This window comes from Protomyctophum parallelum (assembly GCF_964188405.1).
Source record: "Protomyctophum parallelum genome assembly, chromosome: 21".
NCBI classification, from domain to species: Eukaryota; Metazoa; Chordata; class Actinopteri; order Myctophiformes; family Myctophidae; genus Protomyctophum; species Protomyctophum parallelum.
Genome location: NC_139713.1, coordinates 20510369 through 20537866, shown reverse-complemented (window position 1 = coordinate 20537866; position 27498 = coordinate 20510369). Strand labels below are relative to the sequence as shown.

The 27498-nt window shown below is 41.9% G+C and overlaps 1 protein-coding gene across 1 annotated transcript; it reads right to left on the bottom strand.

The window, feature by feature from the left end:
* Positions 1-1156: 1156 nt before the first annotated feature.
* Positions 1157-27498, bottom strand: mamdc4 (MAM domain containing 4). Its single transcript, XM_083793287.1, has 30 exons — positions 27381-27498; positions 25807-25963; positions 24165-24257; positions 21183-21353; positions 20576-20701; positions 20153-20392; positions 19543-19668; positions 18422-18574; positions 16629-16735; positions 15132-15287; positions 13782-13875; positions 13155-13271; positions 12235-12333; positions 11847-11984; positions 11569-11708; positions 11223-11331; positions 10953-11057; positions 10683-10817; positions 9365-9492; positions 8299-8512; positions 7834-7971; positions 7542-7669; positions 6808-6898; positions 5705-5854; positions 5448-5573; positions 4750-4874; positions 3958-4063; positions 3475-3662; positions 2460-2546; positions 1157-2246 (listed from the first exon to the last, which is right to left on the bottom strand). Exons 2-30 carry the CDS (start codon positions 25859-25861, stop codon positions 2208-2210), a joined length of 3684 nt encoding a protein of 1227 aa, XP_083649413.1. The 5' UTR covers positions 25862-25963; positions 27381-27498; the 3' UTR covers positions 1157-2207.

Here is a 27498-nt window from a genome sequence, read left to right as displayed (position 1 = left end):
ACACACACACACACACACACACACACACACACATAGGCCTGAGTGAATAAAAATGCTCAAAAAAGGACCACCAACATAAGCAACATTCTTTAAGCATTTTGAACTTTAATTAGACAAATCTCAATTACAGGATTAAAATTAATTTGAACCCATGCAACATTCATCCATAACTAGACCTTTATACTAAACCATGCAGTCCAAGATCACAAGAGGTCAACTTCCTGGAATCCTCGATCACTTTCGGTTTCACTGACTCCCCTCTCTCTACACAACACTAAAACGGTAAAATCCTCAGTGATTCATTTGTAACTTGAGTGTACACATAAATATTTAGTCACACTAATTTTTGACGATTTTATCGTTTGTCTAATTAACTTCTCTCTCGACTAGCAGCATTGCTCCCAAAATAACAAGCCTCACTTAAAGTCAACTTCTGCATGGACTTTACATCAGCTGTCAGTTCTGCACTTTATGGGCTATATAGTAGACCTTGATGTTAAGGAGGTTCATACTACTTCTATCCATACTATGGTAGCCTTTGTCCATCTGACTTTCCAACATGGTCTCATCAGAAAACATGCACTGGATACACTTAACACCCAGTAGGCCCGTTTTCAACAAAACAATATATTTTACTTAGTTTTACCTATATGCCCAACTTATTGTCTTGTATACTAGTCCTAATATGTTACATTATCTCTTCGTATACACAGTAAAGAGCTGATTATTATAACTTATAGCTGTTGAATTTATTGAAATAAAGTGGTTATTTTATTGCTGGGAAATATCCCTGAAGAGTTTCTAATACATATTATTGATATTTAATCAAGATCCTCAAGTAAGAAAGCGATCACACGACGCTGGTACCAACAGGACCCACCAACGAAAGAACATTAGATGGACATTAATGAGGAACTGTATGTTATGGAAAAACTAACATTCATACTTAAGAGGATAAGTTCTATAAAGAGTGGGAGAAGTGGGATCTCTTCTTTCAGCCTGGCGATAATGTATGACGATTCCAATGAATGCATCTTGTAATATGAATAATGAAGCCTTGTTTTTCTTTTCTTTTCTTTTTTCGTATTGTCTTTTTTCCCCCCGTCTTTGTCTTTTCATCAATACAAATTAAGTGAAAAAAAAAGAAATTAATAAAGTGGTTCTACTACAGAAACATTACTTTTTTACACGTCCTTGATAATAGGTGCGCCGTCAGCGCAGGCTTGAGCCTCGTGAGGTAGGCCTATACTCTCCTGAGTGAGCAGCTCTCCGAGTGAGTGGCCACGCTGAGCAGCCTTCCTGTGTGGACCTATAGCCTACCAACGGTATCCAGAATGCTCAACTTAAAACGTGCTTGCCCTCGTTTGCTTCCGCCGACTGCTCGGTGGGGCGGTTCTTGTATTATTGAGAATAAGATTATAAATAAATTGAGGGTTAGGCATAGTTTTACTCGGGTTAAAACAAGTTTAGGAGTTAGCTTTTGGCACCATTTTACTGAGATTAAGGTTAGGAATAAGGTTAGGTTTAACCGTTTAATTAAGGATAGTTTACTTATAGGTTACATTTAGGAATACCAGCCTGAGCAGTTGATAACCCGCTAACCCGGGGAGACTGTGTTTTGAGGCGAGTTTGTTGGTATTAATACCAACCAGTTGGACAGTAACAAAGTACATTTACTTGAGTACTATACTAAAGTAACACATTTTGAGTATCTGTACTTGTACTTGAGCATTTGTATTTTTGGATGACTTTCAGTCCACCACAATTCATAGATGACTCTGCATTTATCTTTCACAGACTTTAAGAACGCTGCTGCAGCCCTCCTCTTTTACTCATCTGATACAGACATTGTATTTTGACTCCACTATATTTCTAGGAAGAAGGAAAGGTACACTATGAATTAACCACTATTTCAAGTATAGTGAAAATTGGAGATCTACAAGCTTTGTCCACCACCGACATGTTCACAGGAGAGCTCCGCCTCGTAGCCAAATCTATGGCGGCTTCACTAATTTATCCTTCACAATGGATCACGGTGTTTTCCAGTGTGTGTGTGTGTGTGTGTGTGTGTGTGTGTGTGTTTGTGTGTGTGCGTGTACGCGTGCGTGCGTGTGTGTGTGCAAAGACGACACAAGCAGTTCTGCTGCTGTGATATCGCCTCAATTGTTGAGCGCCACCTCCTGGTGGCAGGAACCCATTTTGCCGACTCAGGCCACCTCCATCTCCCTGACCACCGGTTCACTCTCCTGTCAGGACAGCAGGAAGTACATCAAGATGAGAACAACCTACTGCAACATCAATCAGCTGTGAGGGAAACATCCCCACAGCTGTACTGTATGTGTGTGATAAGGTTTATAACTGCGGCTAAAGTTTGGTGTGTCCTCACGCTCATAATCAATATAATGCAAAACATAAAAAATAAACAAATATATAGACTATGGATATTTAAATTCCCTTACAGAGATTGTCACATTGACATTGTCGAACCCAGCCATCATTTGAGGATTCTGCACTGTTGGGAGTGTTGGCACAGGGACGCGGTCCTGCTGTGGAATAGTTAAATGCGACATTTATTTACACATCAAATAATAGTAGCACCAGTAACATAGGACTATTTGTGCAGGATATTTCATACAGTTCACAGATAGATGCTAGACCATTTTGTGATCTACTGATGCCCATTGCACAGATCAATGCTCATATAAACTAGCGTGTCATTATTGTCGGGCAGAAACATTGTCTCCCTATTTCAACTCTTTGGGTTTTTTTGTTTAGTTCTTTCTGCAAATTAACACCAACTTGTCATACTACAGTGTCACACAAAGTAGCAAAATTAAGTTGCTTGTAGATCTGCTATTTGTGAAACTTTTTTCAATTAAAAGTATTGAGAAGAGTACAAGCTTGTGAAGAGATTGTGACTAAATAACTACATTGGATCCATAGAAATAAAGGTTATTTTTTCCATTTCCTGAAAAGTGACTAGTACTGTATTTTGACATAATTATAATAATATTAATAATAATACATATTATTTATAAGGCGCCTTTCAGGGCACTCAAGGTTGCCGTACAGGTTAAAAACAGTACAAGAACACAGTTAAAACAAAACACAGCTTGCAGCAGAAGACACAGAGATCACACAGAGTCAAAGGCCTGCCTAAACAGGTGGGTTTTGAGGTGAGTTTGAAATATGGTGATAGAGTCCATGTTTCTGATGTCAGGGGGGAGGGAGTCCCAGAGGTGAGGGGCAGAGCGGCTGAAGGCTCTTGAGCCCATGGTGGAGAGACGGGCTGGGAGGACTTTCAGGGTGAGGGAGGAGGCAGACCTGAGAGACCGGGTGGGGATGTTGACGTGGACAAGGTCAGACAGGTATGGGGGGGCGAGGTTATGAATGGCCTTGAATGTGTGGAGAACACACAAGGTTTCCACTGACGTACAACGTCAGTGTCCATATAAGGATGACTGATATACTCACTGTGAGATCAGGCTCATATATTTCATTGCTGAAACCATCAGCTCCAGACACCGGTGGGATAGCATCCATCTTGGCTCTCTCACGTGTTCGCAGGTAGTAGTACAGTAAGCCACACAGTGTGCCCACCAGCAACAAAACAACAATGACCGATGCTGCAATACCTCCTTTATCGTCTTGGGGTGGATTGGCTGAGGGAGATTGGGTACTGTTAGATATTATCTGAAGTAGATATAACTAAATATGCAATGAAGAGAACTTAAATGTTTCATATACTGTGGGGTTGACGATAGGTAAGTCAGGCATACAGTGGCTATAAAAAGCATACACTTCCATTAACATAAGATTGCTCCTGTGTCTTTGAACACTGTAGGGAAAGCACCTGGTCTTGACTTTCAAAGTCTTTCGACAGCCACTGTATGGATAGAGAAATTATGAGGATACTGTATTATTGCCTGGTGGGGAATTTGTTTGCTGTTGTCTTACTTGTCAATGGATCTGTTACTTTTCCAGCACAGTCGATACCTATGGTGTATTCAATATCATCCAAAGCCAGAACTCCTGCAGAGCCTTTGATTCCTTCAAGCAAAATCTGATAACATATAGGAACATAGGATATAATCAACACTTAAACTACATACACAGTAAGGTTTGTGAGCATGCTGTATATCTAGAACAGTGGTTCACAACTTAACTTTGGTTCCTCGGATCCCCAACAACTGCCGTTATATTAGTTTTCTACCGATCTTAGCCGGGCAAACTCATCCCGATTACATAACTAGAATTACAATAATACCAGGTGAATGCAACATCCTGGGACTGCAGGATGGAATACCAGTTGTACTAAGGGTCCACAGGACCAGGTTTTGGGAATCACAGATCTAAGTTGTATACAGAAAGGTATGCAGGATATATTACAAGACATCGCTGAAGGAAAAAATCTGATTTAAAGCTGTTGCAGGTATCTGGGTTTGAAGCACCTTGGTCCGGTTGGGTTTAAGGAGCAGCACAGCATCGTTTTAAGTCTCTAGTCTTGCTTTCTTTTCAAAGACTATGATTATTTCAAATAAGTGGGACATTACATTACTGGTGGTTGAAAAGGTAGTATCCATTACGTCCATTATTGAGAATGAGATCAATATGTCAATGATGTTTAGTTATGTTCAATTTGAGAGACTGGATAATTTGTATTGTACTGTATATCTCACAGGTTTATTTATTCATGTATTCATTCATTCATCTATCATATCCAGACATTACACTTGTGTTGAGTCTCACCTGGTAATCCTGAGTAGAGATAATGTTAATGTCAAAGCGTTGCCACACTCCTCCCACCTCAGTTAGTGTTAGCAGCGTTACTACTTCAGCTTTAGTTCGCTTCTTCACCTTCAACTGGCTGTCAGCTGTATACGCAGATGTAACATATTACAGTATTCATTATTATTATGTCTTTCCAACCAATCACCACCACTAAACAATTTAAAACGTGCTCGGACACAGCCAGGGACACAGCCAGGGACGCACATAGCTGTCTATAGGGGGGTCGCACCACTCAAACCAATAATAACCCTACCAATTTGTTTGTGTGTATTTGTTGTAAAAAATGACAACTGATTTAGGTGACCCCTCTAGTGCCACCACTTTGGTGGGTGGACTGTATTAAACTTAAACATGCTCCCAGGAGGAAGAACCCTAACAAATTGAGTGATTACCATGTGCTATCCTGTAACAGCACCCTCAAATCATGACATGTCAACTTTGCACGCAAGATATTGCATGATAATCCAATGGGAAGATTGCAGGATGAACCATACGGAACCATTTGTACACACTCAGAGTTAAATGAACACAGAGGACGCCACATTGTACATTGAGGTCCTAGAGATATAATATTTTATCAAATGGGGGACCAACGCATATCAAACTGGGTGTCCTTGAAACTCAAAAGGTTGAGAAGCACTGGTGTAGTTGCTTACAAGATGATGGCCTGTGAGCCCAGAATCTGAGGCAGGTGCCCTTGGTTGGGGGAAGGTGTGCACTCAGCAGCAATGCGTTGTCAGTGGCTGGGGTTCGACTGCTGCTGGGAAGGAACAGGAAGTGACCTGCGTGGAAAATGAAAACGTGTCAGTCTTGCTTTACACCTTGCATATCTTGGTTGCAAACTATGGGTCACGACTCACACACACGCACGCAAGCCGACGCACACCCGCATCACATGATGTTGTTTTGTTACCTCTCTCGGTCTGCAGGGTGTGGTCATGAGCAGGGGTAGGGAAATGTTTCTCTGCCTCTTGGCTGGTCAGCTCCCAGTCCAATTTGTCCTGATGGTGACTCTGAGTGTTGCTCCAGCCACACAGACCTCGCTCCAGGCTACATTTGGAACCTGACACATTGGATAACACAACAACACATTGGTTGTATTTAAAATTTTTAAACCGTTTTCTTATACTGTCGTGTAAAATGTTTTCATGTTATGTAATGTCATTTATTTCCTGGGGACCCCATAGGAAGAGCAGCTGCTGCAAAAGGTAGTAGTAGCTAATGGGTCATTGTTAGGCACCAAATGGACGATTACAGGTCTGTAACCATGAGAGCATACAAATAGAACCAAATGGACCCTTACAGGTCCATTTGTACGCTCTCAGAGTTATGGGGGTCCGAGGCCTAATGCATACCAAACTGGGGTCCTTGAAACTAAAAGGTTTGAGAATCACTGGTCGAACACACCACAATGACACAGGAATGCTATAACAGTACATTACAGTAAGCCCATTACATCAAATTATCAATGAATTAATAAGTCATCATTCATTTCTATAATTTTTATCACACAATTTTGTTACTCATTTTTTCACCCAGTGTCAATTATCTAATGTAGTCCTGGGCTCTACACTCTCCCCGCCAACCTGGGGAGAGCAACGGCCTGACCTCATGCCGCTTCTTTTCACCTGACAGGGAGGAGTTTCCCCGGTTGGACTTAGCACATGGAAGGAACACGTTATTCCGACCAGTTCCTTTCCCCTCCACCAGGCGCCCTGGCTGGCCAGGGGGAGGCAGTTTAGAGACCAGGATTACTGCATGTTTTTTGTGAGGGTATACCTACCCTAGGGCACACAGGGAGAACATGCAAACTCCACACAGAAAGGCCCTTTGTGTCATATCATTAATATTATAATTATGTTTCTAAATTCGAATCAAATATTTTGTATTAGTATACTCTCCGCTCATCTATTGGACAATACCTAGGAATTGCATATGCAATGGAAGTCCATCAAGTGGGCTGATCCAGAGAAACACTGGAATTAAAACCGCAAGCTAATAGGCCATTGTACAAACCTTGATCTTGACATGGGTGACCTGAGAGAACGACGTCATCAATTGCAATGTGAGTGTTGTCACCCCCTGCTCCAGATGCCTCAAATTCCAGCTACAACAACAAAGTAGACCGTCATGTTGTGAACTTGTAGATTGTCTATTTTCAGGCTAAATAGATTAGGCATACAGAGAAAAAAGGAGGGGAGCCTAGTGTACACGAATCCACGGAGCATCATAACTGCGCTGTCAATCGGCTCTCATTATGGTTATGGTTGCCAGCTGGTGGATTCGTCTATGGGGGGACTCCAGTCAACAATATCTAAAGTTTAAGTGGTTAAAATATGAGCAAAATGCAGTGTCTGATGCATTTTTACAAAATGTTTCTTGACTAGCATATCAATGTACGTACTAGGCTCTCAGCTCAAGTAGTATGTATTTACTATATTTTGTTTTGTATCTCTTTCTTTCTATTTTATGTAATACTCCTTTTGCAAACTGATAGTTTACCTTATGTAAAAAATAAAGCAAAATTATTTAAAAGAATTATCTATTGAAATAGATATTCAATAGATAATAATAAAAATAATAGATATCCACAATTCAGTAAACAAATAATTTAAATGAAATGAAATAATAATTAACTAATAATAATTAATAATACATTTTCTATCCTCTATTGGCAAATTAATTGGCAAATTAACTGAAGCCATGAATGAATTAAGGACAGTGCTCCTGTGACGTCCATTTGTCTGTACCTGCCAGTCCACAAGGGTAGTGGTGATGTTGCCGCTGGCATGGCGCCACTCATCTCCCTGGTCCAGATTATCAGAGAAGACCACGACTCTCTCCCCCTCCACCGGCTTCATGTACACAGTGAGAGAACCTGGCATACACGTAGAAATGCATAGGAAACTAGGGTGGTGCGGCTTATATTCAGGTGCGCTTCATAGTCCGGAAATTACGGTAAAAAAAATTGTAATCGATAGATTAATCCCTATAAAATAATGCATAATTATGTGCAGCCAGTATCTAGCTCTACTGTCTTACCAGGATAGTCTCCACCATTGTGATACCAGAAATGGACACACTGTGTCATCAAAGATCCAATGCGTACAGGGGACGACAGAGTAGTTGTACTTCCTGCCGCAAGGACACTCTTGCCGGTTTCTGCCATCATGTAGAAACCTACAAGTCAAATATAATCACAGGATTAGTATAAATGGATCATATGAGTCTGCAAAATGAAGTCTGGTACTGTACATGTTGCTTAATAACCAGCTAACTTGTAACACTGTGTAACTGATAGACTTCAATGATCCAATACAACGAGAGTCAAAAGCAACAGCAGAATAAGCTGTTTGGCATTTGCAGATTTATTCATGGACACAACCCACCTAGTCAGCTCAACTCATAATCTAACAAACACAAATGTCCTTTTTTTCCTGATGTTAACATACCAAACTAGGGGTCCTTGAATTGAGAACTTTGAGCCTTACATAACTTATTTCTCACCCTTTTCAGTCTCCAGAGTGTGATCTACGCTAGGGCCATTGATTGAGGTTTTTCCGTTTCTGAGGAGCCAGTTGATGGCACCAGTGCTTTTGTAGCCACAATGCTGGCCTTCGAACGAACACATCCTGGCCACCGAGCAGGTACGCTCCTGGAAAGCCACGTCGTCGATGGCCACCCGTCCATCAAAGCCGAAGCGAACAGCCTCGAACACCAGCTGTTCAGAGTTTAGTGTGTGTAGAGTGAGAGTAACAATGTATAGAGCAAAATGTGAAGCTAATGTTAACTACATTAACACTGACGAAAAAAAAGAGAAGCTAACATAGATCTACAAGCTTAAAACATGTTGGGATTCAAGAAGGTGTGAGCTTGCAGATCTGCCATTTCAGCAAATTCGTCATAAAACTACAGTACCGGTAAGTAAAGGTTGAAGCGAGTCGCAAGAAGAGCTCACAGATCAGGAATGGAGTTTATGATCTTGTTTTACTCAGCCCTTATCATAGTAGTTGCCCATGGCAGACGTCTGTCCTCAGCTCACCAAAAATCTAAATCTAAAAATTTAAAGTAAACTGTTGGAATCAGCATATCTCACATTTCTGTGCTTGTGACATGTGCTATTGGGGTTGACAGATGAGCACAAGGTGGCGCTAATGTACAAGTCTTTGTTTAGAATGATCACAGAGGTTTTGTTGAGGGGGGATTAACAAAATAACTAATTCTGGATATGGGAAGTAAATTTGTCAGGTTTAGCTTGGTTTTAGATACATTTAATTAAATAAGTTTGTAGCAAACAAACGCTTATGATATTAACATGTTTTGCAAGATAATCTTTAGCCTGGCATTAACAGACTGATCGCGTGGATCACTCAAAGCCTGTTATATAGTCCCCTGCAAGCCATCTACAAGCTCACAACGGACAACGTGCCATGTTGCGAGCTTTTAGATCGCTATTTTTGCTTCATTTTAAGAGGTTTTCTTGGATGACATAGGGGTAGTTGAGTTTTTAAAGAAAAAAAAAAAGAAAAAAAAGAAAACATGAAACTTCATGGGGTTTGAACTCATACTGTACCTGGAACCTGGAGTGCCGGTCGGGTACTGTGCAGTGGCCCTCATGCCATACATTTCCATGGGCACCAGTTCGGGTCCAGAGCAGATCTTCATCTCCTGAGCTATCCAGCAATTTAACATTAAGCACACCTGCGTGGAGAACAGCAGTGTCAAGTATGAAGGAAGCAATGGGGAGAAAGATGTGTGAAACTGAGAAAATAGTCATAGATGCAGGACAGTCTGACCTTGTTTTGTTTTTACTTTAAGCGATAATTGAAAAGATTCACATAAACCATAGTATACAATGTAAAGGTTTCATGACATTAATCTTCCTTTATTTTTGGATTTATGACCTCAATTACACCCAAACAAACTGAACTTTGAACATTCAGTGGACTTTCTGTGTGCTGGGGTTTTCTCTGTGTGTTCTGAAGCCTTTTGAGCTGCAATAAAAACAGGAGAAATCCCTCAACAGTGACATCTGCTGACAAATTGTTATGTCATATATGGGATGTGTGGACTGTTACATCATCACAGTCCACAGGCAAATCAGAACTAGTTTGAGCCAAATTATTCAGACCACAGAAAATCTACTGAAAGTTCAGGTTTTTCCTTTTTCGGGTGGCCATGGTAAGAAAAATTACCTCGTTTGTATTTGTTTTATTATTCCAATTAAGTTCAAGGACAAGATAATATCTCGTCCGGACAAGATATGATCTCATCCGGACGCAATTATCTCCTCCGGACAAGATGTTATCTCATCCGGACAAGATAATATCTCGTCCGGACAAGATATTATCTCGTCCTTGAACTTAATTGGAATAATAAAACAAATACAAATCACACCTGTGTGAAGTGAGGGGCGCTAATATATTAAAGTCTAACTCATGTTGATTAGGTGATGTAATGGTGATATAAAACAAACGGTGCCAACACAAACATTAAACGCCCCCACTTTGAAAACCACTGCTCTAAGTCGGTGGTTCCCAAACTTTTTCATGTCAAGGACCCCCAAATTGACAGTAATGAGCCTGCGGACCCCCATTTGAAAAGATATGCCAGGGATATAGCAGTGATTCTCAACCCGTTACATTTCAAGGACCCCCAGTTTGACATGCGTTAGGCTACGGACACCCATTTAATGGCATTTCTATCTCTGAGACCCAATTTACATTGTAAAATCAATGTTAATTTAACTCTAAGAGTGTACACATGGAACCAAACGGACCCGTTAGGGCCTATTTGGTTCCATTTGTACACTCTGAGTTACAGACCCATAATGGTCCATTTGGTTCCAAACTATCATTTAGTCCACTTTGGGAACCACTGCTCCAGCTCACCCGTCTGCGGCCCATAGAGTTTGTAATAGAAGGTGAGACAGCGTTCTTTAGAGCTCCCTGCTTGTGGAAACGACAGCAGGCGGCCGATGGCACCACGCAGTTCTGGATCCCAAACGTCTACAACTAGACTTTTACCTGGATGTGGAACGAGTGGGAAGGGCATGAGGGTCAGCATTGGTATAGTAGTTTGTTTGGATGAATCCTAATGGTTGGTTGGTAGCTACGTAGTAAGGCAGGCAGGCAGGCAGACAAGACAGGCGTTTATCGTACCGACTCCAATGGTGTGATCCATCCCAGGAAGAACAGTCCAGTCAAAGTTATCAGTCTTATCCTGGTACCAGCCACAAAGGCCATCTTCAAAGTTACATGCCAGCTCTGTCCAGAAGAGAATCATTTAAGTCAGATAATGTATTCATGTAGAAATGGGACCAAATGTACCCAAACTAAAAAAAGGTTTGAATTTTATGCTGAAGCAGTTATGAAACACATACCCGTATGTACAGTATGTACCATGTAAAACCACATTTCAGGCTACTGCACCTGTTGGAGAATGTGGCAGATAGTCGGCGTGGCAGTTATGGTAGCGCACGTTGCTCACTTTGAGCAGAGCGCAGTGGCACAGCTTTTTAGCACGAGCTTCAAACGCCAGCTAGGGAAGGGAAAGCCCAACACAGATTGATTAATTATTAAAGCTTAAAGTTTGTTCAGGCCACGAGTAATTACAGTACAGGTGTCGACATGCCGACACCATCACGCAATGACGTCGGAATCAGGCGAGGAGTGTCCACTGAGACACATGTTAAGGAATCTGAATTGAATGGCATTGTTTGGTTTTTCATGCGTGCGTTTGAAGAACTGATCAACCCTTGGCCCAATTAAAGTGTACCTGGAAACGATATTTCCTGGCTCCTAAGGGGACCTCAGCCGACATCCATGCTTCTGGATCTTGACCCGTCTTTCCACTGTACTCCCAAAGCTTAGGCTGGATGCCCAGCCGGCTGTCTATCACCCTGAGGGACACCTCACCTACAGGACCCAAAGTACAAAGTTACCAAGAATATCAACACGCATGGATCAGGGGTGCAGCAGTTTCTCAAAATAAATCGATTTAATCGATTATAAAAACAATTATCAATAATTTAATTTATGGTAAGTAGTGTGTACCAATGTGTATTGGATTTCCAGTCAGGGCATAGGAGAAACTGACGGTGCATGCTGGACCAGAGGGACCCAGGAGAGGAGTCAGTGTCTGGGCCTCTGTTAGCTGCTGGCCTGGGGCACCGGTTACATACAGGTACTCATCTGAGAGAGACACGGAGAGAAAGTACTGATAACGTTTAAGAGACACAGGTATCTCCTATCTATATCTATAATAAAAAACAATGAAGTTGTTAACACACACGTGTGTGCACACACAAATGAGGAGTGTGAGCGACCGAGAGAGAGAGAGAGAGAGAGAGAGAGAGAGAGAGAGAGAGAGAGAGAGAGGAGTAATGCTAAATATATGTATCTAGAATATATCTGTAACACGCGCACACACACACTATTGTACCGTTGTCAGTTTCATTGTACTTCTCGTGCAGCACCCATTGTTGACTTCCTACACTTGCATCAGTCCAACCAGCACTCCCCCGAGCAGTGGAGAAATCACCTGAGGAGCAAACCAATGTCATTCTACAAAATACAAATAACACAGTAACTTGCAACAAAAACTAAAATAAATATTAATTGGAAATGGAAATGGTTTGAAACAGATATTTTCCAACACAAACACAAATAATACATGAACAAGATAAAATACAAATCATGGGGTTAATGCCTATATTCTAAATAACACACCGTCATAATCTGTAACTCTGAGAGCGTACAGATGGAACCAAATAGACTCTCAGAGTTGGGATTCTACAGTGTAGATTGTGGTCACAGAGATAGAAAAGTTTATCAAATCAAATGGGGATCCCTGCATGGCCACTTGCATATCAAACTGAAATGACAATAATAACTGTCTTATAACTGACTTTATAGACCGCACAAAGTGATCAGAGCCACACTGTAATTAGACCCTTAATGTTAAAGAGAGCTCCAGGAGGACTATGGAGGACTGGATGGTATGTCAACCACCATGGCCACAGTTCCATTCCATCTGGAGGCCTATGTTGCATGTCTTTCAGCCTATCTGAATTCACTCGACACTGACACAAAAAAGAATCCTGAAGATATTGTCGGGAAGAAACGGCTTTTCCCCCTATTTATTTCTTATATGAATGCCCTCTCTCGTCACACAAAAGTAGCAAAAATAGCTTGTAGATCTGCTGTTTTAGTAACAATTCTGTTTGTGCTCTGGTGTCATTACATAGTTGGGGAGGAACGCTGAAAATAACCTTTAGTTTAGTTGAAAAAGTTATACAGTATGAATTTTAAATGGAACATGCTTATATAACGAATTATTCAATCAGCGTAATAGGAACTGACCGCAGCTGGCTTCATCCTCTGCATTCTCACAGTCAGGGTTGAAATTACACATCAGCTCAGGCTTATCAGTGCAGGGATGTCCGGGGGGGTCCGGGAGGGTTGTATTAGGCTGAGAGACTGTTAAAAGAAGAGAGTGAGAGTGTTTACCGGTCCCCTGCAAGGGGAGAAATTACTTTTCTGCATGCACCCAGCAGATGGATGCTGGGATGGCTCAGATGAGCACATGGGGGATGCTGGTAGGAGTCAAGTGTCGTGCTTGGGGACACTGCCACACGTAGACTGGGCGAGCCACTGCAGGTCGAAGCAGCGACCTTCCAATTCCCAGACGGCCGCCCTCAAGACAGAGATCATCTTACTGTGAAATCCCCAGTGTTCAATCCTCAATGTTCTCTGAGAGTGTACAAATAAAACTCTGAGAGTATACAAGTGAAACCAAATGGACCTGTGAGGGTCCATTTGGTTTGATTTATATACTCTCAGATATATAAATGGATAAAGTAACACTGAGGAGTTTACTGTGTACAGAGGACATACTGTTTCAGATGTTAACTGTTTTTCAAAGTCTTATCCAGCAGAAGAATGCTTGTATTTTCTTGTGAGTGTAGTGGTGATCTTAAAGGCTGATACCGTTTATTGCCACACGGCATTCAGGAGACATCATAATGCTGTCGATTGCAATCCCTCCATACGCGAAATCCCTCATTGCTGCCATGAATATAATCTATAAGGAAATCATTGACAGAGAAACACTTGAGAGAAGAACGGTGGATACGGTGCCAATGAACTTAATTCCACTTCATACGTGCCGTTACAAAGGTCATCTCACAGGCAAGAAACCAAAGACTGTATAGAGCGTCGCAGTCGCGCCCCCTACCAGGGCCCAGGAAATTATTCCCTGTTGATTTTCCTCATAGACTTTTCAAAAAGTATTTATTTAAAGACCTTTTTGGCCTCGTACAAAGCCAACTCGAGTTGTGACAAATCATGACAACAAACACAATTCTTTGGGCCAAACTAATGGGCCAAAGAATTAGAAAGAAGAAAAAAACGGCAGGTTAAAAGACTTTTTTTGTTGTTTTTCTTCTTTGTACCGTAATTTCCGTACTATAAGCCGCACCTGAATATAAGCCGCACCAGCCAAATTTAGGGAAAATCCCATATACAAGCCGCACCGGACTATAAGCCGCACCGGACTATAAGCCGCAGCTACGTTAGCTCAGAGCCTGAGATGGCTCTGCGTTAGCTGTAAAAATCCATAGATTAGCCGCACCGTTGTATAAGCCGCAGGGTTCAAATCATGGGTAAAAAGCCGCGGCTTATAGTCCGGAAATTACGGTAATTATTTGTTTGGTCCAACATGTTGTGTTTATTGTCATGATTTGTCACGCCTCGAGTTGGCTTTGTCCGCGGCGTAACCGTCTTTAAATAAATACTTTTTGAAATGTCTATGGGAAAAATGCTTTGGGAATCATTTCCTGGGCCTGGCATCGTCATGAAAGGGGGCGGGATTACGACGCCCTATAGCTTTACATAAAACAAACTAGGCATGTAATGCTAAGTTCCTATAATTTCATATAATTTCACCATCTATCAACACAATGAGAGAATATAAGAATATCCAGATCATAGGTTTAACTATCAAAAATATTATCTCCACACCTATAGTATACTATAGTATAGATAGTTGTAGAATTCTGTACTAAATCTACAGTATAGTAAAGTTTGTTGTAGAACTCTGTACTAAATCTACAGTTATTCTGACAAAAAACATATATGTATCTCTTATGGGCATCCCCGCTGGCACAAGATATTTTCAAATTGCGCGGCCCTTGACATAAAAATGTTTGAGAAGCGCTGATCTTGTGTACACTAAACAGACGGATCTTGTGTACACTAAATAATTAACATATTAGTATTTATTTACATATTTATGATACTGTACATCTTGCAAACTTAGACATCTGATCAATTACTCACGTGAAAATGTGAGTCAGAGACAATCTCCACTTCTGCCTTCACCCAAAGGTCCCCCAAAGCACCACCCCTCTCCCACACAGGGTAGATCTTAGTATCTGCCACAAGTACAGTTAGACCGCCGGACCTTGGGCCAAACTGATGTGTGTACATCACCATCTACAGGAGGACAAATATGTTCAACATGTGGTTCATGTTACAAATGGGATCATCAATGTATCCGACATGATGTACGTTAATTATGTAAAACACGTCTCAATTCTCTAAAAATTTAATTTTTAGAGTATTGGACTCTTTAATCAGAAGGGCTTTCACTCAGGCCATGAGGACGATCAGATGAGTGTAGGGGTGCAACATTAGTTGATCAGACTAATCTATTTAGTTGATTATTGACACACAAACAAATCATGTCAATTCTTGATAGCTATAAAATAATCACACCTATGTGAAGTGATGGGCGCTCTTATCAATTCACCACACATCATCTCATTCCGTCTGCACTTTTATCTTCAATGTTTGCGTTTACACAAACCCGGAAAGCTGGGCATAGGAGGAGCTAGCGCCACTCAAAAATGTACCCCGTTTTTATCCTCAATTTAGTTAATATGCCAATGTATTCCTCCCCACACACATTTCTTTTTTTTTTTTTCTGTTTTTGGCTTTTCTGACTTTATTGATAGTATCAAGTGAAGATAGACAGGAAAGAGGGAGAGAGAGAGAGAGGGGGAGACATGCAGCAAAGGTAGTCGTGAACGGGACTCGAACACGCAACGCGCTGTCAGGGAAGAGCCTACAGTATATGTGGCATGCGCCTGGACCACTAGGCCAGCCCCCCCCCAAACACATGTGTGTTGTCGCCGCAGCCCGTTGGAATACATGCAGTGACCAATATCACCGTCCCCACCCCAGAACACGGGCCAATTGTGTTCGCATAGACGCCCGACAAAGCCGGTTGCAGTAAGCATACCATTTTCTTTTTATATACATATAAAAAGAAAATCGCTTCAAGGGGCATGACACCCTAGGGCTGTTCCACTTCAAGTGAAAAACTACAGCAGATAAAAACATGTCAGACTATTAATAATCAATCAATTAATAATGATCTTACACCTATGATCTTCATAGGTGTGTCCAGAGCCAAAGGTTGCATGCCAATGTACAAGTGTAATATTTTAATAATTTATTGACACACCTCAAATCGAACACACCCATCATTAATTTGATTTGCTGCAGCTGTGTTGCTTAAATCACAGTGCACTATTAGTACTAGTACAAAGCATTATAGTACTGTGTACTATAGTGCACAGTGATGGCAGCCTGCCATGTTTTTACCCTGCTGTAGTTGTTCACCTGAAGTGGAAACAAACCTAGGGTGACTTTCAAGATGTTTCGCTTGATCAGCTTAGTAATCGGTAGAATAATCGCTAAAACAAGAAATAATAGATAGTTGCAGCTAGATTACTGCAATGACAAAGGACAGGTGTGGGTGGGCGGGGTTACCTTGCAGGGATGTGTGCTATTGGTAGGCTCAAGGAGAGGACTCTGAAAAGATGCCCAATCCATTCCCAACAGACCCCCATCAGGCACGGTGACATAAAGGAAGTGACCTGTAGTGGAACAAAATGTACAGTACAGTACTATAAGAATGCATACAAATTACAAATTACGTCTACCAACTCGAGAATGTGGAGAGAATTCTGTTGGAAGAACCTAATGAGATTTTAAAATTTAAAATTAAGTCAAGACAAGTGTGGCCACAAGGAGGCGGGCCACGCTCATATATTCTGGTCTTGTCCTAAAATTCAGAAATACTGGCAGGATATCCACTCCACCATTCTGAGTTTTAAGATACCTCAGACTTGTTCCTTTTTATTGCTGGGAAATAACCCTGAAGAGTTTCTAATTTTCTAATACATACATAAATATTTAATCAAAATCCTCTTAGCAACAAGTAAGAAAGCGATCACACGACGCTGGTACCAACAGGACCCACCAATGAAAGAACATTGGATGGACATTACTGAGGAACTGTATGTTATGGAAAATCACACCTGTGTGAACTGACTGGTGCAACTTCCCCTCTCTCTCTCTCTCTCTCTCTCTCTGGCAACAGAGCAGCACTATCTCTCTGTTTCTGGCACAGCGCCCCTACTGGTACTAATAGTCATATGTTTAATACTGGTGCTCAGATACACATAGGCGGGTGAACACGGACATTGCTGGTTGTAGGAGTGGTTGCACCGCTCAAAAACTAACATTCATACTTAAGACTACAAGAGGATAAGTTCTATAAAAAGTGGGAAAAGTGGGATCTCTTCTTTCAGCCTAGCGATAATGTATGAGGATTTCAATGAATGTATCTTGTAATATGAATAATGCAGCCTTGTTTTTGTTTTTCTCCCTTTTCTTTTTTTGTTGTCTGTCTTTTCATCAAGTTAAAAAAAAGAAAAAAATAATGCATACAAATTAAAATACAAAATATCTCTGTAACGCACACACAAAAACGTTGGCATGTTTTTATCATATTTTAAGTGAAAATAGATCCGCCAGACACTACAGTACATTATCATGCTTATTAGACGGCTAGTTACCTAAGAATTAAATCAATGGCAGAGCTGCCAACCTGCACACATTATGTGTACCAACCACGCAATTCTAGGTGTCTATACGCCTAGAATTGCGTGGTTGGTACACAAAATGTGTGCAGGTTGGCAGCTCTGCAATGGCAACGTGAATGATTGATTAAAAAAAATAAACCGTGAGCTTACAAGCTTCTGTTGTCATAGCCGGGTAAACAAAGTTGTATGCTATACAGAACAGACTTGCCAGAACGCCTTAATCAACCAATCAGAATCGAGTACTCAACAACATTGTTTAATACAAAGTGATAAATGTGTAACAAGAAATGCCAAATGTAGATTAAAAAGCACTGTTTGTCAACCACCATGGGATCTAAATGTAGTGTTATGGGTCTATAATTACAAATGTACAGTACACCCTCAGAGTTAAATGAACACTGAGGATTTTAACCACTTACAATCTGTGTTGTGGGGAAAACAGCTATTTTCAGGAAAGACATTTAATGTAAAGTGAAAACAGAAAAGTATAATTTAACCCTGGGGGACTTTTCTCAACCAGGTATGGGGTTGAAGTGGTTAAACTAGTGTAGTTTGGGGACCCAGAGATAACCAATTGTATCAAATTGGGGTCCATGGCCTAATCATGCATATCAAACTGGGAGTCTTTGAATTTCAGAATTTTAGCATCATCATCATTTCTGAATTGCCACCGACCTGAAGCACTGTTTTGGGAATGGTCCCTTCCTGGTCCTTTCAGGGGATCGGTGGTAGAGATGTTTTCCTGACTGGTCAGCTGCCATTTTAAACTGGAAAAAGACCGCAGGTCCCAATTGCACAAGCCTGTCTCAAAGTCACATCCCCAATAGTCTGAAGGCACAAGAAAGAATATCTCACAACAGCGCAACTTTTGAATTGAGCACATTTTTATATTTTATTTAAAAAGAAAACTCCTCTCTCTCTCACACACACACACACACACACACACACACACACACACACACACACACACACACACACACACACACACACACACACACACACACACACACACACACACACACACACACACACACACACACACACACACACACACACACACACACACACTTACAATGCCAGTGTGCCAGTAATTTCCCTAAGACAAGTGGAGAATTAAAAAAGTACATGCTTACATGCCCTTTTATCAGTATGTGCCATAAAGATACAGCACGTTCCTGGAAATCTTCTGAACATGGCAACTAGCATTGTTCGTGAGCATTATTGATTCATATTAACTCCAGTGTTTCATTATGCATCTGAATTATTATTATCATCATTATCCATAGCATGTCATGTTATGTACTGCATGTAAAAAAAACAGAGGTGACCGGAGCTTTTGCTGTGGCCGACTCGAGGCTTCACGTTAAAGCTGCGCAGTCGATGGACACTTTTAAATCCTGCCCAACTCTTTCCGTTATGTGCTGTTTCTGTGCCTTTATAGTAAGGACCAATTATATGATGATATGTTGAAAATGGGCAAAGGGCATCCGGCCTGATTCACTACGTTCGTCTTTTTCTCACTTCGCTACTAAGTCTGGCCAGGGTCCTATATGAATCCTATTTCCATTACATAGACAAGTCAGAAGAAGTGACTTGAGTTTTACATTGGGCAACACTGGTCACAGACCAATCAGAAGCCACAAGTGGTTTTCTCCCATATGAGCACGGAGATAGGAGGCTTTCCAGTGAACTGGAAAGCTGTGAAGCGAAGCGAGAAAAAGAAAACGCTGAATGTAGCAAGCAGTCTGGATCCCAGGCTACCTTTAAGCGTACAGGATATCTCCCTGACATCTTACCACATGCCTCCTCGTCGCTCCGGTCGCCACAGTCATCGCTGCCGTCACAGACCAGGCGCATGGCCACGCAGCCCTCACGCTTACATTCATGCATCCCTTCTGGACACTCCTTTCCTGGAAGTGGTACTGATGACAGGGAGAGACCAGACCAACATACATTATCAGAACCACTAGACAACATAGAGAAGACATGGTGAATGACAATGAGGAAGACTGGGATACCATTTGTTTTAAAAAACAAGATTAATACACTCAGTAGAGTGCACACAATGTCAAATAAATGTAGCTCATAGAATAGAATAGAGTATACAAATGTTTCTCTGGATAAGAGCACCTGCTAAAAGCCCCAAGAGGCCGTGGTTTGCCATAGATTTTGGTGAGGCACCACCACGCGGAGCAGAGTGCCTTTTATAAAATCGTTGAACAGAGAAGAGAGGTCGCACAGCTCGTAGTCACGATGCAAATAATATACTTTTATTTACCAACGTTTGACAGGGTATTATGTTATAGGCCATTAGGGTATATGTTATACCCTGTAATATCAGGGTATATGTTATACCAATATACCCTGAAGAAGGGTATATTATCGACACCTGCATTGACTACTTACTGGGCAGGGCACAATCCAAGAACTCCATGTGGTCAACAGCGACATCACCTTTATTCCCTTGCGAGCGCTGGGAATGGAGGTGGATGCGGAAGGTCGAGGGAATGCGGCCAAGGAAAACGGTGGCCTCCCTCCAGCCACGCACGCTAGTTATCTCTGGACGCCATGTAATAGTCTCGTGGGAGCCTGAACGCACCACCGAGGCCCACAGAGGTGTGGAACCCAGCGGCTGCCCTTTTTTACCTATGACGGGCAGAGAGAAACACTTTGTTAGGCAGGATTTGTCACCGCAAGTCAGATGATCAGTTTTGTGAAAAACAAACAAAATGATACACACACACACACACACACACACACACACACACAAAGAGAGGTTGAGAACAACTGTACTAGTTTATGTTGAACAACATACAGTAGCAGGCCTACCTGAATCCCAGAGGAAGTATTTCAGGCGAAGGCGGCACGTTGGTGCAGAGTCCCGCATTTCTGGTGACACCAAGACTGTAGACATCTGAACATCCGACGTCACCGCATTCACTCCCATATAAAAGCCTGTAAAACGTGTTATTGTACATAGTATAGTTCAGTGGTTCTCACAGTGTGGTCCGGAGACCTCCATGGGTCCTTGAGGGGGTTCCAGCTAAATGAGTTTATATAGCATCACAATCACTTTAAGGCTGTTTAACCCTATTTTATGATTCAGAAGTTGGTCAAAAATCGACACGCTCATAGTGCATTGAACAGCATTCCGCAAGTTGTGAACATTTTAACACAAATCTTCACCTATGGGTATCCCTGGCTGGCACACAATATTTTCAAATGGTGGTCTACGGCCAAATACATATTAATTCATCGACACATTATTGAAAATGAACGCCTAATAATGCTTGGCAGCATGAGGTACTGTTCATATGTCAACATATCATTCTACCTACAGTATTGAGCAAAACAGAACTGTATGTGTATTGGATTAGGATAGGATAATTGGTTAAGGGATTGTGTATTATTATCTATCACGTAAACAGCACTATACCTGAGCTTGTCCCAGTGGTGAAGTCTGAAGAAGGTCCAATGTTTGCATGACAGGGACTGGGGTTTCCTCTGCTATACTTCTGCCATTGATATGTGGGATCCGTAGATGGGACAGTCCAGCCACAGTCTCCGGGGGACTCAAAATCACACATGAAGCCCCTTGATGTATATCCTGAGGTTTTGGGGTGGAGACACAACAACAATTAGACACACATGGTCTACTACTGTTACAGTGCTGTAGCTCAGCAGCAATAGTAGCTTGTTTGAAATGGAGGTTTTTCACTCAGGGCCCGCGACACCGCTTAACCCATTCAATCCGGGAAAGCCGTGTCATTTTAGACTTTACAGCTATACAGAATATAGAACATTGTTGGCTATTCAAAAACAGCAGATGAATGGCCTGGGCCGTGGCTCAGCGGTCCAGGCCCCTTGGCTGGTATGCCAGCTTTACAGTGTGTCATGCGTTCGAGTCCCGAACTCCCCCCTTCCCCCCCCGTCTACCTACCGTCACCTGTCAAATAAAGGCAAAAAAGCCCCCAAAAATATGTTAGAAACTAGACAAAGTGCCAATCGGCACAGGTCTCCACCAGGGCAGGTCAGGTTGTGGCCTCATGGTGGCGCTATAACAGGCTGTTGAGGAAGATTTGGGCCGGAGGTTCGTGTTGGAGGGATGCAGGTACAATGTTTTTTCATGTGTGCATACATAAGTTGTACAGATCGATGCAGTTATAGCTAAAAACAGGAATTGGCCTGTTATAGCGCCACCGTGAGGCTGATTTTGAGGAGAAAATTGTGGCATGTCGTCCTCGGCCTAGTGAAAATGTGCGTGTATAATTTAACGGAAATTGCACACTGTGTTTGTGATTTGTGGCCTTTTTTCGAAATGGACGAATCGTGTGAGCTTTGGAAGCCAATCTTAGCCAATCAGGATGGAAGATGGGAAATGGTGGCGCTCCGTGTTGATCACATGACTATGGAGATAGTGTATACCGATTTGCGTGAAATTTGGATAAAATCTGAAGGAGTAATAATAGAAAATGTGTTTTACATATGTCGGCCTCCTGGTGGCGCTATAAAGAGCAGATGTGAAAAATTCCAGGCAAAGGTTTTTCCTTGGCCTCTAGGGAGTTGGCATACAAAGTTATCCACAGATCCGTGCAGTTAGAGGTAAAAACACTTTTCGGCCAGTTATAGCGCCCAGAGCCGAAGAGTTTGATCAATCCTCAAGGGCCCCCCCCCCCCCCCCCCCCCCGCAGCCCCGCCTCCCCGCCCCCCCCCCCCCCCCCCCCCCCCCGCCGCAGCGCGGAAAAAAATAAGTTGTTTTCGCTGGTACTTTTAAAGCAGCTTCTATAGGCCAATGTCCAAGCCAAGGTGAGGACTTTCAGGACTATATTATTATTATTATGAGAGAGAGAGAGAGAGAGAGAGAGAGAGAGAGAGAGAGAGAGAGAGAGAGAGAGGGAGGGAGATATAGAGAGATACGGAGGGAGAGAGAGAGAGATCATAGGCGGCGGGTGCGTTTTACCTTTGCGTAGGCTACAGAATTGCATTGGGGGGGGGGACTGCCGCCGCGGATTTATTTATTTATTTCCCAAATATTCTAAAAATGAGTTCTTTAGCATACTTTTACCAATGAATTAGCCTATACACAGACAGCGACTGATCAGCCTATTTTGGACGATATGGGTCTTTTCTCGAGTCAGTGTGTAGTCTCACTAGTCTGTGGTTAGGTCTCTTTGGTGGATCAGTGTTATTATGTCACGCCTCAAGAACTACTACAAAAGAAACCCGATTAGCACTTTTTAACACCTCTTGGACGGCCGGTGTCTCTCAAGACAGACTGTTGCCTGAGGAACAACAGGGGAGGCGCTGTTTTCCCGAATATTTGACGATGGGATTCTCAGATTGCCGGCGGAGAGGTCCAAAATGTTCGGAATTCCCAGAAAATATGTAATGTAAATGTAAAATGTCCACGAAAATCTTCATGGGGGCCGAAAGGGGCCCTAGGATTCTTCATGGGGGCCATGGCCCCGTGGCCCCCACAGACTCTACGTCGCTGATAGCGCCACCTTGAGTCTGAGTTGAAATTGTTCATGTGGAATTTCATCCTCGGCCTAGTGGGAATGTGGGTGCACAATTTCACGGAAATCACGCGATGTGTTCATGATTTGCAGCATTTTGTTTGAAACTGAGCACTCCTGTGAACTTTGGAAGCCAATCTTAACCAATCAGGATGGAGTGTGAGAAATCTGAAATTGAATTGAATGGCTCTAGAGAGACTGTGTACCAATTTGCGTGATGTTTGGACAAAATCTGTAGGTGTACTGTGCAAAAACCTTTTTTGCACAAAGCGGCCTCCTGGTGGCGCTATAACAGGCCGTTCTGGAAAGTTTGGGGCAGAGGTTCATCGTTGGCATCCAGGGAGTGTGTGTGCAAAATGTGGCATCGACCGGGTTAACGGTGGCCGAGATTAGCTGCTCACGGACACACGGACGGACGGACGGACACACGGACGGACACACACACGGACGGACGGAGTGCAAAACATACTCTCCCCACATGCCTTCGGCCTGGTGGAGACAATAAATAGCAGATAAACAGGTTCATAAATACATAATTTTGGGGGTCCTTATTTTAGCACCACTGATATAGCAAGATACGTTCTTCAGAAAACAGGATTTAGAAGACATTCTGTAGAATCGGCCTCAGGTGTTAATGGCTTTCATGTTTAATGTTTTAATTGATTCAAATCATGACTCATGATTTGTGGCTTTTCTCTTCTTTTTTTACTTTCGTACGACACGAAAAGTGTGGGATCATTTTTACAACATGAATAAAAAATGAGGGGGTAAAAAACACAGCCTATATATTCTTCAGTACCATTAGGCTATGTCTCAAATGAAACCTTCATACCGAGCATAGTACTTTCTGGCCTTGAGGTGATCCAAAACATCCCACAATAATGAAGCTTTAAGAGTCTCACCACACATGTCTTCATCGCTGCAGTCTTCACAGTCGCATATAAAGTCACACTTCCCTTCTGGAGCCTGGCACTCATGTCCTTGTGTCCTCACAACTGTGTAATAAAAGAGTCTCATCATAAAGGTATTGGAAATGTTATTGCTTTTGTACTTGTTTAGAGCTTCATGTATGTCCTTTTTGTAAATTCATTGTTTACTTGGTAGATATCTGGGGTCGCAAATTAGCCTCGGCTATAAAAGCCCATAAACAATGCAACGGTTTCATGATTTTATAACTTTCCCCATTTCCTGTCAGTCTATTGTCCTATCAAAAAAGGCATAAACGCCACAAAAACTTAAAAATAAAATAACGTTTAATATTACACAAGTTTAAATATTGAAGAAGAATCCACTTTGTATAACAGTTTTAGGATCAGAAAACACAAATTTGTCGTTAAACCAGCTGACAACGTGTGCGTGCGATAACAGATCTTTGATTCTAATTAATTCTATTTTATCCAAATATTTTCAATGTATGACATTTGAAAGCTTACAATTTGCACTTGCATAATCAATGAAACCAATCAATATTTCAACCAAAATAAAATGTGCGACATTAACACCCTACTCTTTTGCAGAATTTTGCAAAATCTGCAAAAGTTGCGAGAATAGCCGATGTGTAACTTCAAAACACCTCACAATGTGTCCTGTTTTAAGCTTGTACAGTAAATCTGATATTTTACCTTTGCCTCTAAATATATGTAGGCTACCAATGAACTTAAGGCATCCTTGTGACTAAATAACTACATTGGGACACGTCATTTTTCTAAGTAACGGTTTTCTACATACAAGGTCTCTGCCCGACAGCAACAATATAATAAAAGTAAAAGATTACAGCTTGATTAAAGTTCCCTTGATGGCTCAAAGCGCTAACCCTTTTCAGAACTCATTACCCTCAATGATTTATGTAACAGCTAATGTGAACAGGCTCAAAGTCCAGCTGGCAGGCAATGAGTTTAACACCAGTGAAAAACGTTATTTATCCAACCAAAGGTCTCTGACTAAGAGTCAAGATCCAAGATTCTGTTCTTTATTGTGACAGTAATTACAGGATGTCAGAGGACATAAAAAAAACAGCTTTGATACCGCTGATACCACGCTAGGTCTATTATGGGTCTGACAGGAACTACACATACTGTACAAGTAAGAATTTATGACTTAACATGAGCTTCCTTCTCTTCCAAGGCAGAGAAAGTGTCTTTACATGATAGCAATTATAGGTCCTATAAGTGATATTTGATCAAATAAGTGATAAATAGCTCTATATTTAGGTAGTAATCACAGCTATAGTGTTACAGGGTCCACATCTCTCCAGCTCTTTAGTACTACACATGCAATGCAATTTCATGTCGGGATACCAGTTTCACTGAACAAACTTCACTTTCCCATACTTTGATAGCATGACAGAACACTGATTGAAGACATTTCTGATTAACGTATGGTTCTTAAACATGCTCTTTCCAGTGTAGACTTTATTAGGATCGATGTTAGTTTAATATATAAAACAGACATTCTAAACACATACTATGTAGATGTGAGCTTGTAGATTAAAAAAATATAGAAATGTTTTGTAGTTAAGCAGTTTAAAGCCATCGGCCTACTTACCCCATTGAAGTGTGAACAACAGGATTAGGGATAGGTTTCTCCAATGCAACTCCATCTCCTTGCTTCTCTTCCCTTGGACCAATGAAGGTCTATACACTACGAGTCACCTCCGTTACTCTGAAGTCCTCCCTGGTTCCCTCTGACCAACTCTCCCTTTCTAGAAGATAACAGCTGGACTTTACATCTACCAGACATGAATCTGCAACAGCCTTCAGTCATAAAACCATCTCTAGGAACCAGGCCACATATTGTGCAACGCACAGAAAAAGGTGACACGCTGTGAATTTTTGTAACATGTCAACTGCAAACCACTTAGAACAGTGGTTCCCAAAGTGGGGTCCGGGGACCCCCAGGGGTAAATGAGGGAGTTCCAGGGGATCCTGGAATAGTTTGGAACCAAATGGACTCTTATGGGTCTGTAACTCTGAGTGGAACCAAACGGGTTAGGGTCCGTTTGGTTCCATTTGTACACTCAGAGTAAAATTAACGAGTCCCAGAAATAGAAATGCCATTAAATGGAGGTCCGTAGCCTAATGCATGTCAAACTGGGGGTCCTTAAAATGTAACAGGTTGAGAATCACTGCTAGAGCCGTAAAAATCTTCTTATGGGGGTCCCTGGCATATCTTTTCAAATGGGGGTCCGCGGGCTCATTACTGTCAATTTGGGGGTCCTTGACATGAAAAGGTTTGGGAACCACCGACTTAGAAAATAACGTCTCCTCCAAACTAAGTTCTAGGACAGTGAGTGTGACATCACCAGGGACATTATGTATGCCATAACTGCTGAAAGCATGTGACAACATGCATTCAATCATCATCGCCATTAATAAAATACAATACGTGAATAAGTGAATCTACTGAATTGCACGTGCCTCTATGAACTGTTAGATAAGGACCAACCAACACTGGCATACTGGCTTTCAAGTAGTAAGTGGCCAAGCAACATGATGAATCTGACATCAAGTTTGGTCTTTGGACAGATTCATATGATTTTGCCCATATATTGTCTTTTGAGTTTACAGAGTTCATTACCCGACATGGCCTCAACGCTGCGTGCAATAAATAGGGCGTGTCCGACGTTATGAGTGACAGCCTGTCACCACGTGTCAATGTGTGTGTCTGCTTACTCTGCTAATGAGTCGACTGAGAAACTATGTAGCTAAATTAATAAGTCTTGAAACAAGCAAATTGTATCACTATTTGCTACTTCCGTAACACTGGTGTAGTGTGTTCCTAGTCTAAGAGTTCCGCTGTGGTTGTGTGAGAGGATCAAAGCCAGCAGGTGCACTCGGCTGGGGAGAAGTACAGACACTCACCACTTCTCTGTAGCACAGCAGCTGGATTATACACAATTTGTACATTTTCAGCAATAAATAGACCATTCAGAAACTGATAGTTTAGCATCAGTATTTTTTAGCTAACATCAGGTGTATATGCCTATTTCAGAGCACACAGATGAGCTTTTCTTAACTATGACGCTTAGCTTCTTGCAGGCTCAGCTTTGCTTGGCATTTAATACCTTAACTCACTGAAATGATGTGTGCTAAATGCATTATGGAATCTTGCACACTCACCCACATTGATGGTTTAGGGGGCTCACAATTCTTGGGAATCTCAGCACTGAAGTATTAAATTAGTGCCTGCGTGGAACTCGGAGAAGACACTGCACTCACTGGGTAGTTGAGTGAGCAC